General features: G+C 36.9%; 1 protein-coding gene across 13 annotated transcripts in view; it reads right to left on the bottom strand.

Moving 5' to 3' along the window:
• Gtdc1 (glycosyltransferase like domain containing 1) overlaps positions 1-14,154 on the bottom strand; it is a 374,674-nt gene that overhangs the window by 28,542 nt on the left and 331,978 nt on the right. For all 13 annotated transcript variants that reach the window (XM_071619200.1, XM_071619206.1, XM_071619212.1 and 10 more), the window contains one exon: positions 1,906-2,015. In XM_071619200.1, the coding sequence (XP_071475301.1) occupies positions 1,906-2,015 (110 nt within the window). The remainder of the gene's footprint in view (positions 1-1,905; positions 2,016-14,154) is intronic.

Below are 14,154 nucleotides of genomic sequence, written 5' to 3'. Positions count from 1 at the left end.
ATCGTTATACAGAATACATGTATGATGTTGTGATGAGAAAAAGAAAAAAAAGTGTGTCACATTAGATTGGATAGAGAGAAATGATGGGAGAGGAGGGGAGGAGTAGGGGGATAGGAAGGGCAGCAGAACAGAATAGACATTATGATTGATGTATGTATATAGGTGACTCTATGACCAGTGTGATTCTGCAATCTGTACTATTAGAAAAATGAGAAATTATACCCCAATGATTCAAATGTATGAATTGCCAAGATCATTGTAATGTCATGTGTAGATAATAATAATAATAAAAAAAGACCCACTATCTTGACTCTACCCTAACTGTTCACAGGTAGCTACTGACTTAAGCATGCCATCACATGCTCTACTTAGAGAAATGATTTCACAGCGTTAATCACTGAAATCTTCCTCTTAAACACAATATCTAAAATGTTTGTTGCCATGTGCTCTGCCCATGTTGTTTCCCCTTTTGGAAGAACTTAATCAATCCTTCTTTTCTGGCTATTGGAATAGTGTTGGCTCTTCACGTACTAGTTTGGCAATTAACACCCTAAGCTCCATGTGTCAGTACTCATATGTAATTATATTATCTTGTTTTTCACTCTCTGTTTTCTGTGCTTATGCATGAATGTTCCCTGTTCAACAAAATCATAAATTCCTTGAGGGCCGGAGCTTAACTTATTTTAACTTTGTTTTGTAATCTAATAACTATTCACTGACCTCCAGCACTTGACTTTGGGGTAAGGTGATGCACAGTCTCTGGTCCTCACAGAACCTGCCTTCTAGTGTGCACGTGTATATGTGTGTGTAGGGGAGAGAGATTAAAAAAAAAATGGACACACATTAAATAATTTGAAACTGAGATAAGTGTCCTGAAGGAAAAATAGAGTATGATAAGAGAACATGACAAAACTTCACTTTGAAAGAAAATGCCTTGGAGTTAAAATCAAAAAGATAAAATAGAAGTAAACAGGCAAGTGGGGTCTAAAGAAGCTGGTACCTTAGAGGAAGTGGAGTCAGTATCTGTAACCTGAAAGGCAGAAGTAAGCTAGGTGAGATCAGGCTGCTGAGTCCTGGCTAGGGTTGCTTCTAGCATTAAACCAGAGTATCTGCTATGTGAGAGTAAGCTTTAGATGGTGTTTAAGTGTTATAATACATCATAGCAAGGGTCACTTTTGAATAAGGTCATTTGTGAACTTTTGTTGTTTGTATATTAGCCTTTCAAACAATGCTCAGCACACAAACCTTTAAGAACACAAACACAGGTGCTTGTGAAGAGGTGTCAGAATGCCCACTTTACTGACCCATCCATGACCGGTGAGAACGCAGAGCCAAGGAAATGGATCTGAAAGGGCTCCATGTAGCTTTAAGAAATGAGAGGAATTGCTGATAACTGCTTCCAACTTTGTCTTTCTCAAGTTCAATTAAAAAAAAAAAGGCATGAACCAACAACAACCATGATATGGACTGTAGTCTTTTCCACATTATGAGTTAGATACCAAAATGCTTTACGCAGTCCACCCAACAGATGGTAATGTATTCCAGTCATTACCAATGTGAGCAGGATTCAAACCAGTGACCTCAGGGGCGAGAGGCTGCACATCCAATTACAAATTCTTGCTTTCCTTAAGTGTTAAGATGCCTAAAGCAATATATTTTATTTACATCAAGATGCATTGTATAAACTATATTTGATAAAAGAGATGACTTCACGTTCTCAACTTAAATCAAAGAATGCTTACTTAAGTATTTTTTTAATTGAATCAGACTTTAATGCCATCGTATAATCTTTTGGTTAACAGTGCTCATCTTGATTATTCTAACAAAGGAAAACATGAAAATTAATACTTAGTTGTAGAGCTTGGATATCTATAAAAATACATTAGAAAAATTCAAAAGAGATACCTGGGACGTCCGTAAAGGTTTCTCCAAGGACAGAGATATGGAAATTGAGTCCTAAGTCCTTTAGATGCATTAATACCTTAAAAAAACTCTCTGGATTTTTGTCATGCTCCCTGCAAATAAACACACAAAACATAACTTTTGTTACCTTATGGTATGTATTAGGAAAAGTGGTTGCCCTTCTCATAGGGCCAATTCTTTTCAGAACCTATGGCTAAGGTTAGACAACAGAAAGTACATAGTATTTTTCTTTCTCCCAAAATGATATATTTTCCATTTAACACAGATTTTCTTTTTTTAAAGGAAAGACCAATCTTCAAAGGATGATTCTTTCTGGATCATGAGGATGTATCAGAAGTGCTTTTCATTTCCACAGGTCTGAATACCTTCCTCCCACACTTCCTGAGCCCCTTTGTGCCCACAAGGAACACACAATTTAGGGTGAGCTTACATACTCCTTTAGTCATCTCACAATTTAAATAACTGAATGAAGAGTCATAAATACAGCAAAAGGGGACAGGTCTGAGACTGTCTGCTGAATATTACATTAGGAATTAAAGCTAATCAACATATAAAAGAGTACTAATAAAAATAATACCTCCATTTAATAGAAACTTTGAAAAACACAGATTATTTTTAGTTTTTTAGTTTTCTTTCTAAAGACAGAATGAGAAGTGAAAGTACACTGAAATAATAATAATAAAAAAACTCCAGTTGGAAAAAAAATCACATTAAAATGGAGTTGTTTTTTTTTTTTTTTAACATTCTAAGGTGTGAATATTTCTGTATTTCTTGCATTTAATTACACTGTTTTAAATTATCTTATTTTGGACAGATGTAGACCAGATGTCTTCAAAATATTTGTTTTTTATTTATAATTCAGAATTTTAACTTCTTTTTATATTACAGAAAAATAGTTATATATCAGCAATTGAATTTCTCATTTACCAACTAATTATGTAAAATAAATCTGTAAATTGATCAAACTGCTATATGAAATATGAAAATTACATCATTCAGGAAATCTCATGAAAAATGACATCTGTACCCCTAAATGTGTTAATTCACAATTCAGTCAATATTTTCAGTATCATGAATTAAAACAAATGCACTTCTAATTAACATTTTAAAATGGCATTTATAATCTTACGAAATTTTAAGATCTTATAGAATTAGAGTTCTTTAACGATTTATTTTAAGCTCTATGTCTCTCAGTTTGATTTACTTCAAATAATAAAGAATGCAATGGCAAAATGTTCATTGCTTTTTAAGATGATGTGCATTACATACATGTACCATTGGGAAGTTTTTGGATAGTTCTCATATATACTACTGCTATGGGCAAGAACAAAGACTCAGAACAGTTTGAGAGGAAAGAATACACCATATGCTATCTTCGACTATATCAATCAAATAGCTGCCACCTTCTCTGTAAAATGTTCTTCTAGTCTGATTCTCTTGGAAATACTTAGATGAAAGAACGGAAACAATATAGCATAATGTATCTTAAAGACGGAGTAACACTGTAGGGAAATCTAGCCACTCAGTTATCTAAATTTTTCATTTTGCGTTCTAAAAATTTTGGCTAGGGATCCCCAAGAGACCATCAAAATATTATAAATATTTCCTACTGTGGTGTGTCTTTGTGTGTGTGTATTAACAAAAAAAGTAGATGCAGTCTGGGGTTGGGAGGAGGTTTAACCGGTGGAGGCTGTAGTTCTTAAGATTCCAATGTAAGTATTTTCAAAGAAGCAGGCTTTATGGTCCTCCATTTTCAATGTTTCTTTACAAGATAAATGCATTACAATCCATCTGTATTCTTTATTATTTCTTATAAATGGCCCAAAGCTTTCATATTCAATAGTCACTTTGCATAAGAACACAAAAGAGATTTGTGTGAATCCCCTTTTGTTTAAACCATAATATATGGCTGAATATAAGGTGAGAGCCTTTTCTTCCTCCAAATTATCCCTCAGAAAAAGAGGCATTTTATTCTAAAGTCCTTATAAAGTCTCTCATAATATCACACACTCTCCATTACTTTGTTTGAACAGAGTACTGTTTGGGGAATATGCATTAGATTGAAACATCATCAACTCATGAGTTTAGAATGGTTTTAACTGTCTTGCAATTGATAGGACTGGTAAGTGGAAGTAAAGAAATTTAATATTGAGATAGATAGTAATTATTTTGGGAGATATGACCTAACAATTCTAAGCTCTGGATCATGTGGAAAACAAGTATTTTAAAGATCACTAAAAAAAGCAACAGAGTAAGTGGTTACTAGAGATCATGAGCAGTAAACAAGTTTTTATAGCTGGGAAAAGATTTCTAGTGATGGCATCAGACGGTTTCACAAGGTCCTGTACCCAAACCACTTAGACTGAATTCCAAATGACAGGTGGTGGAAACAAGCCAGTTGTCTGAAAAGGTAGCACCACCACTCTGATGTCAAGAATGCATGGGAGGGGAGTAGGACCAAAACTACTTCCTGAAATACAAGGGCAATAGTTCTAAAAACCATAATATGTGTTTCAAAGTTTATTTATATCAAATTAGTAGATGGCATATTATAAGCACACACTTCATTATTTTATTTGTATCTTTTCAAGTTTAACATAGTCAATTTAGTTGAAAATTTCTTGGCTTTTTTTTTAGAAGTGGGAAATTGCTTAATATTCAATCATTAAAGATGTGCACAAACATTAGCCACAGCATGGATGATACTCAGTGACAGAACTCAATGTATTTTGTCCAGCAGGCTACTCATGCTAGATATCTAGTGGAACATCCATAGATCTTACCCCAGTGCCCATGATATTAAGAAGTCCATTGAGCAGAATATGTGAATCTGTCCTAAGTCCCTTTCTAAGAAATCTAATGTGAGATTCTCATACATATAATTTTAGTGAAAGCATTAAATAAGACAGGCTTTAAAGATAATATTGAGTGCCCTTTTCTGCTAATAGCTGTTAAGATTAAATATACATTTAATAACACACCTAAATCTCTAGAACCCCACTTGTAGATTTATGGGCTCCTAAACACTTCTGTTCTTATCCACTCCTGGTAGGAATGTAATTTGAAACTATCTTTTAGAGGACAATTTGGCAATGTACATTATGAGCCTTAAAGTGTGCATAACTATTGCCACAATAATTACCATTTAGAAAAGTTAGCCTATAAAGCAAAGATATGAATAGAAATTCAGGTAGAGTGTTCATAATAGCATTGTTAATAATAGCAACTATCTCTACACAATCTAATGGGGTAAGTATACACACACACACACACACACACACACAACCAAGGAGAGAGATACACATACATACATGATACAAATACCATGCAGTCATTAAAAATATTATTGCAAAAAATGCTGCAGAAGTATGTATTTGGTACCGAGGATTGAACTCAGTGTTTAACCACTGAGCCACATCCCCAACCCTTTTTTTATACTTTATTTAGAGACAGGATCTTGCTGAGTTGCTTAGGGCCTTGCTAAATTGCTTGCTGAGGCTGGCTTTGAACTCGAAATCCTCTTGCCTCAGCCTCCTGAGCCACTGGGATTACAGGTGTGTACCACTGTGCCTGGCCAGAAGTATCTTTTTTGACATGGATAAATGTTCAAAAACACTTTCAACTAAGAGAGATGACAAAGTAGCATGTACTATATGATCTGCCTTTGTTAAATATGCCTAGAGAAGTTTGGGATTAAGTAGGCCAAAATGTTAAAAGGGTTTATCTCTAGGAATTGTTATAAATATTTATTTTTTCCATTTTTTTCTTTAATAAACATTTCTTACTTTAATCACTTTCGAGGTTTTAAAGAAATCTTCCCTCTCTAATATCATACCATTAGATTGTATTCATAGGCTTTTTGCTTAACTCTATTACATTTTCAGTATTCATAGTAGCATCATCTCTCTGTTCCTTTGACCCCTCCATATTTGACAACTGCCAATCTAGCAAACTTGACTTATCACAGAACATTCAAGCAGATGGGTCAGGGTCCAAGCTTCCCAACAATCTCCAAACTCTTGACTAGGTAAGAATGAAACAGTCTGGCTGGGAATTCTTTGCTCAGCACCCCCACCATGGCAGAAGAGACCAGCACAGAAATATTTCAGGCTTACTGGAAGCAGTAGATACAGCAAGAACAGCTTTTATTCCCAAATATTATTCAGAACATTTGAAAAGCATAAACTGTTTCCATGTGTTTTTTCTTCCTATATCTGTCTCTCTCTGTTGCCTTTCCCATTTCGTTTCTAAGAGCTAAATTTCTTCTTATTCCTCACTTAACATTCGTTCAGTAAATATTTATTGAGGATTTCTAAGTTCTCCATACTTGTCACTTATCCTAAACTGTTATCCTTTCCTATTTTCCCACATAACTTTATACATATGAATGCAATCTCTTTGATCTAGTTCCTTGCCTGGCTTGGGAAGAAACCTGGCTCTTCACAGATATTAGCGTTCCCAGGAGCATGCTCTCTGTGTTGAGAGCTCCATGGAGGAAGGATAAAACATACCTGTTTTGTTAACCATTAAGCACCCAGTGCCCAGTTGAGTAGTCACCCAGATGACTTTTGCTCATCAAAATCTAGTTCTTTGTATTTGGGCACACAGAAGACTCTATATTCACCCCCTTATAGTGGGACCCAGCTAAAGAACTAGTTGTGACTAATGGATTGCTAGTTGATTGACATGCATCACTGTCAACTGAAAACATCCAATAGCAGTTCTGGATACTCCTTTTCCACTGTGGAAAATCTTGTAGAGGCCTTGTGTTAAGATGATGAGGTCAAAAGAGTGAAGTAGACTGGATTGCCATATTGGAGAGCTGCCCTAAACAGGCAACAGATGAAGAAGGTGAGAGATGATACTTGTGTTTAAGCAACTGATATTTGGGATGAGATATGGGATGTGTTCATTTTTGCAGCATAGCATAGCTTACCCTGACCAAAACATCTGTGGAACAAGTTAGCTGCTCTATAAATATCTGTTGAGTAAACGAAGGTGTTGGAAAGACAAGTCACATTTATAGAGTTCCTGTTTTGTTCCAAATCCTGTGCTGAGCACCTGATCATAATCTCACTTGAGCTTCTCAAACAAGTGGTCATACAAATATAACTATTCCTGCATCTAAGGTCACACAGAGTAGGACGAGTCTGCATCTGAAATCACATCATTACAAAGCCATATGTTTCCTTCTCTACAGTCTCTGATTTTTCATTTTATTCTTCCTGTACATAATGAGGAAAAAGAGAGCTGCTACCTTTTGCCCATGGATTCATTTCTGGATAATTAAATCATGGACATTCTTTAGTTTCTTATTACACAGGGTTCAAACTCATTGGACGAGAGATGGCAAGCATTATAGAACTATGATTCCTCCAACACTATAGTTTCAAACTTCATTTTTCTGATACTCTGCTAATCTCTGTCTTTACTGCTTCGTTTCAAAAATCCCATTTCACTTACAAATTCAGTAACATGTCTCATACTAAAAAATACAAGGCTTTAATTTACCATCCTACATGGGCTATCATGATAACTGACTTCTCTACTATGCTTTTTAGGAACATAAACTCTTCATTCACCTCTACATGTCTGATTAGTTTCTTTTCAAATGTACTATTTTTGTTGCTCAAGTGGTATGTCATGCTGGTTCAAATATAATGCAGTCAATTGTCTCAGCCACCAATTTATCAACTTCTTTTTCTACTCCTGCTTATTCTTTCTCTCAGCTATTACTAGTACCTCTCTTTATGTCTACATTTTCCAATAAAATTATTTACTTAATATTTTTATTCTTTAAAGTTCTTAAAACCCTCCTACCATCCTGTACTTGTAGGTGGCCAGGACCAAAACTATTCCCAGTGGCTTTCTCTGAATATGGTTTATCCTACATTCTGCCCTTTAGACTTTGTTTCAGAGGGAGTGAGAAGTACAGTTCAGACAAGTGGCCCAGACACTGATTAGCAGTATGCTCAGTATGACCAGCATGTATACTACATCACCCCATGTAGCCTCAGTTCCTTCATTTGTAAAGTGGGATGACAACACCCACATTTGAAAAGTCTGAAGAATGAAGAAAATGCCTGGCACCGTGAAAGTATACAATACACTCTCATATAGTTCTCTATGTTTTGAATTTGTGGTATTTTGTTTACCTATTTATTTGATTTTAATTTTTAACTGATACATAAAACCATACCAGTCATACATATTAATCAGAAATTAGGTGATATGTCAATAAATGTATACATTGGGTAGTGTTTAAATTAGGCTATACACATCTATCTGTACAAACATCTATCTTTCTTTCATGGTGAAAACATTCAAAATCCTTTTGTCTAATTTTTTGAGATATACAGTACATAACTGTTACCCACAGTTACCCTACTGTACGATACCACAGTAGATCTTCTTACTCATATCCAACTGTAAGGTAGTACCCCTTGATCAACCTTTCCCAATCCCCCTTTTCTTCTTTGCTATCACAATCCCACTCTTGACTTCTTTGAGATCAACTTTTTCATATTCCACATGAGTGAATCATATGATACTTGTCGTTCTCTGCCTTTCTTATGTAACATGCATCCTTTCACTTAATTTAATGATCCCAAGTTTCATTTGCATTGATGCAAATGGTAAGATTTCCTTATTTTTATTGCTGAATAGTATTCCATTGTATATGTGTACCATATTTTCTTCATCCATTCATCAGCAGATGGATACTTAGGTTGATTCCATATCTTAGCAACTGTGAATAAACATGGAGTGCAGATGTATATTTGAAATATTGATTTCATTTCCTTTGGATATGTACCCAGTAGTGGAATTGCTGGGTCATATGGAAATTCTATTTTTAATTGTTTTGAACAATCTCTGTACTGTCTTCCATAATGGCTGTACTAATTGACATACCCACCAACAGGGTGCAAGATTTCCTTTTTCTTTACATCCTTGCCAGGTTTGGTATTTTTAATCTTTTTAACAATAACTCTTCCTAGAAATTTTATTAAAAATTCAAGATGCTAAGGAGCTTCATGTTCATTTCTTCAGGAATGGCTTGGGCCAGGGAGAGAAGCTCCCCAATCTCCATCACAAAAAGGGGAAGTCTAGGTGTTGACAGAAGCTAAAATCCTTGTAGAAATTGTGAGGACTTCAAATAGGTCCTAGCATGTAAACAAATGCCACGTGAGTGTAACATGCATCCTTTCACACCGTGTTGCTGCTCCACCTCTAGATAGAAGACACAAGGATTGATGGAGAAGGGTAGAGGGGAACAGAGCCCAGAGAGTTCGAGACCCTGGACTAGGGGCTGTGGGTTAGAATCCTGGAGAGAAGCAAGACCCCAGAGAGTGAATGTCACTGGGCAGGCATTACTGGGGAGGCTTTGACAGATTCCTGAGCCATGGTTGACTTAAGAGGGAAAGCAAGGTTTCTATGAATGCCATGGAAGGATCACAGAGCTGCTGGCAAACAAAGAGAAGCAAAGGATCCTTTAGTAGTGCCCTGGTTGATAAGAAATGGGGAGCAGAAAAATGGAAGACAGAGACTCTTGAACTTCTTGAGACTTCTATCACCAAATTGAAATGGGCCATCATGCAAAAATTAAGTCACAGAAAAATAAAATTCTAATTTGTACATATCAGAGTTTTATGACATCTGTATGTTCATATTCTCATCTCTCCTTTTAATAGCAAAGGGGGAGATAGCTGTCATTGAAAATCCAATATCTATTAGTGTTCTGGGTCTTGTTCCTGGCCTCATTTTGATAGATCTGTGTTCTTACAGTTAACTTCTATCCTGAAGCCTGTGATCCTACTCCTACATCATAATTCTTTCTTTATGTGTTCAGTATCATCACATTATCTCTTTGTTTTAGTCCGCTTTTTCACTACTGTGATCAAAATAACTGACAAGAACAACTTCAGAGGAGGAAAAGTTTATTTTGGGGCTCATGGTTTCATAGGTCTCAGTCCCTCGATGGCTGACTTGGTAGCTCTGGGCTCACAGTGAGGCAGAACATGGTGGTGGAAAGGTGTGGTGGAAGAAAGCAGCTCTGGACACAGAACTGAGAAGCAGAGAGAGAGACATACTTCTCCTTACTACAAACAAAATATAAACCCCAAAGGCAGGCTCCAAGGATCCACCTCCTCCAGGCACACCCTACCAGTTAATCCCTAGAAGGGAATTAACACACTAATTAGGTTAAAGCTCTCATAACCCAGTCGTTTCACTAAAATTGCTTGCATTGTCCCACACATGAGCTTTAGGGGGGACACCTAATATCTAAATCATAACATTCTTTATCCTAGCAATAATTATTGACAAGAAAGGTTTTAACATTTTACAGTTTATAAGTGACTTCACAAATCATTTCACCATAGAATATTAGCTATGTCTCTCTCTCTCTACTTCCTGGGCTTCTGTACAACTTTGTTGCTCCTTCTAGATGAAAGTGCTCTAGCAATGCTACAGCAAGTCTCATGCTTAGTGTGTTCTCTCTTATCCTGACACCAACAATCAGACTCTGCTTTCTTAGAAATGACCCTTGCTTGATTTCCAAATATTGTCTCACAACCATAACCTAAGTGACCTTTTCGCCAATTACATCTTCCCATTCATTCCATCCTGAAGGTTACCCAGAGGAAACCATATCCGACAAATCTTTCTGCCCAATAGGTCTCACATTATTTCTTTCAAAATGTCCCCACGGCTAAAAGCTTAGGTTCCCCAGGTTCCACTCTCCCTGGATCTTGCACACAGTCATTTTTATTTAGCTATCTAACGTGCCAGTGAGTACTCTTTCTCTGCAACTCTGATCAGGAAGCCCATAGACCAAATTGGTAGGGCATGAAGTATCTTAATTAAGATGAATTGGCCTGCTCCACCCATGGGATGTTATTTAAGCAGCAGCCACCATCCCACATAATTTTATAACATTACAATGTATGTAATTACTCTCAGACTTGGGATGCTCTATGGAACTAAACTTTTTCCTTCCCCAACTCATTCCTATGTCTTTCCACTTTCTGTAATAAAGTTTTTCCTTACCGAATGTGGTGACTGCATCATTTAGGTTTTCTTTTGGATTTAAATATGATTCTATATAGGGGATACTTTCAAAACTGCTTGCAAACTTTCCTGAGAACTGCCCTTACAACATGAAGTAAGCACCGCAAGGCCCCGTCCCCAGTGTCTTGATCCCACCCCTCATATGTAACCCCCACAATCAGCTGTTTGCTAAGTAAGCTTCCAGGTTGCTTTCCGAGCACATGCAGATGTACATATTTGTAAATTATTTTTACATATACCTTCTTTATTTTATGAATATAAGATAAATATCAGTCATTCTGCACTTTGCATTTTTGCTACACACATAATAGACATGTCTACATGACTGCATAGATATCCCTTTTTAAAATGGTTACATAATAGTTCAAATTTTATATAAAGTAATTCTTCTACTATTGGACATTTAAAATTGTTCACAATTTTTTGTTGCTTCAAGCTATACTAAAGTGGACATCTGGTTCTCCTTATAACATTTGAATTTTTCATTTGCAGAATTCCTGCTTTGCCTCCTATTATGCAAATGTAGGCATTCCAAATCTACTTACCAAGGTCCCTTTTCTGCGTTTCTACCATGTTCATCTTACTCTTGGAACTAACCTACTTTCAATGTTTGTCTTATTCACTCCTGCTATGTTATACATTTCACAAGGGCAAAGATCATGATTTTGTATACACTTATAGTAGCCCCATTTATTCCAATGCCTGACACATAGTCAAAGAGTTATTAAGTTGAATTGACTCTAAACTTAGATCACTTCCCTATAAATCTAATATTTTATCCCCCTACCATAAATAGGTATTTTACTCCTTATATATAAGAGGAATATAAAGGGTGATCACTTGGCTTTTGCAATGATAACTCATCTGTAATCCTTAAAAACTAAACTGTCACCCCATCAAAAAGGACTAAGAATTAAACTCTCTAGAATCAACATGTCATTACTCTCCCAAACACTCCAGAATCTCATGTTTGAATATAAGAAAGTTGATCCCAAACTTGTCATACCAATATCTGGCCAATTATTCTTTTACAAATAATTTGAGGCATGCTTGCACATCTCCATTTTTATAGTATGCCATTACCACCCCAAACATGGGGAGCATGACTGAGCCTAAATCTTTCCTATGTCAATTTATTTTGATATTATGATTATAATATTTTTCTTCCTCTCTTTTTTTTGGGAGGGGGGAGGGTGGTGGAGCTGGGGATCAAACCCAGGGCCAGGGTGTACTAATGGTATTCTCTCCAACATAATATTCCTTATCTATTCCTTCTCTGAAAATGTAAAGTAACCAGAAAACATTGAAATTAAGTTGCCCCATCCAACATTCAAGCATTTCCATCATTCCTAGTCTCTCATATTTTCTGCCCTTGCTTTTTGCCCACAATTCTTGTGTCTGGAATACACTCCCCTTCTCTCTGCCATCCTTGTCTATTACCTCCTTCCCTTACTTTAAATTTATTTTTACTTGTAGTCATCCCTGAGAAATTCCATCTCACTCTGACTCACTCCTGCACTAACATTCATTTACTTCTGATGATTTCATGAATGTGTCCTTTTACATTATTTCATATTTACTTGTATGCTGTCCTCTCATAATTAGTCTGAAAACCCTACACGTCAGAGAAACCTTTGACTCCATGGGTTGAAAGGCCCTCAAAATATGACTTAAAATGAATGAATGAATGATGGTTTCACCCTGGCTGAATAAAGCCAGTTATATTTTTTAAAGTACGGTAGGACAGGATTATGGAATGACATGAAGGATCTTTTTTTTTTTTAAGTGTAGAATTAAACATGGTCTGGAATTATTAGTGCCTTTCATCAAAATGGATTTCAATTCTTAATAACAGGTTTTCATGTTCATCTGTGGACATTTTGTCAAGTCTGGAAGTGACAAGGCCTTCAGTCATATGGGAAAGAATCTTAATTTGAAGAGAAAAAAACCCACTCCAAAACTTGTTTCTGATTTAAGGAATGTTAAAATAGAAATGGAGAGGATCCAAGATGGCTGGCCAGAGGGAGGCAGCATTCTGTGTTGCTGGGACAAAGTTGTGAGAATACTGCTTATCTGTGAGTGATATTCCTGCTCCCTTGCAGGAAACACGGCCACCTTGCCAGCCTCAGTGTCACAGTAGGTCTCCCAACTACTTGCCCATGCAGGACTGCTAGGTACTGAGTGGGACCATTGGCATCAGAACCTGTGCAGAACTTTCGGCCACCCACCTGAGCAGAAATCACGGATGCTGCTCCCACGCAGGACACCCAGCAGCTTCCTATATCCAGAAACTCTGGCTGCCACTATCAATGTGTGGACCCACATCCACCAGCATGGCGCTCCCCCGGTTGCTGCCATCTTGGGACTCTGCAGCAGTGGAGATAGTTCCCTATGTGCAGTAGCCTGCCTGCACCTGAGAACTTCACACAGGCTCTGAAGATAGCCAACAGACACACACTGCATACCACAGAGCTTATCTCTGAACTCATCATCCAACACCATCACCTGGTTCCTCCCACCCAACCCAACACTCTATCGCTGAAAGCAGGAGCCTCCATCTTGGGTCACCTTCATCACATCTTCAGTGGGGGCAATTCCAAGTTTGGAACTCCGGCTGGCCAGATTTCTCTTTCACACTTCCTAAGATATAATAATTCTATATCCTCACCTCCTACCTCCTCAACACGTCATCCTATCCTTCACCCCCAGTTCTTTGTCCACCATCAGAAACTATAAACCCTTTTACAAACCTACAGAGTATATTGTAGATAATAATTGAATTCACCATTTCTGTACATTGTGACCAAACTATAAATGTCTTAATAGCAAACATTTGTTTTCAGGGTGTATATTGTTTATATTGGGGTCTGTTAACATTATCCTTTACCTCAAAGAAGAGGTATTGTAACCCTACAGGGGCACTACAAGCCTATAGGGTAAAACCCATAACACCTCAGATCCTCAGTGCTAAAAGGGAAGTCACACAAGCAATATGAAAAGACAGGGGAAGAAAGTGACTCCAAACAAATCAAGATACCATATTATTAGAATCCATGGCCAGCACAGCAGAAGAAATTAAGAAAAGGAGTTCAGGATGTATATGATTAAAATGTTCTGAGAATTAAAGCATGATATAAGAGAGCAAATACAGGCAGCAAAATC

The sequence above is a fragment of the Marmota flaviventris genome, chromosome 11, assembly GCF_047511675.1.
Source record: "Marmota flaviventris isolate mMarFla1 chromosome 11, mMarFla1.hap1, whole genome shotgun sequence".
NCBI lineage: Eukaryota > Metazoa > Chordata > Mammalia > Rodentia > Sciuridae > Marmota > Marmota flaviventris.
Note: the sequence above shows the minus strand (reverse complement) of the source record. Positions and strands in the feature narration are given on the sequence as shown.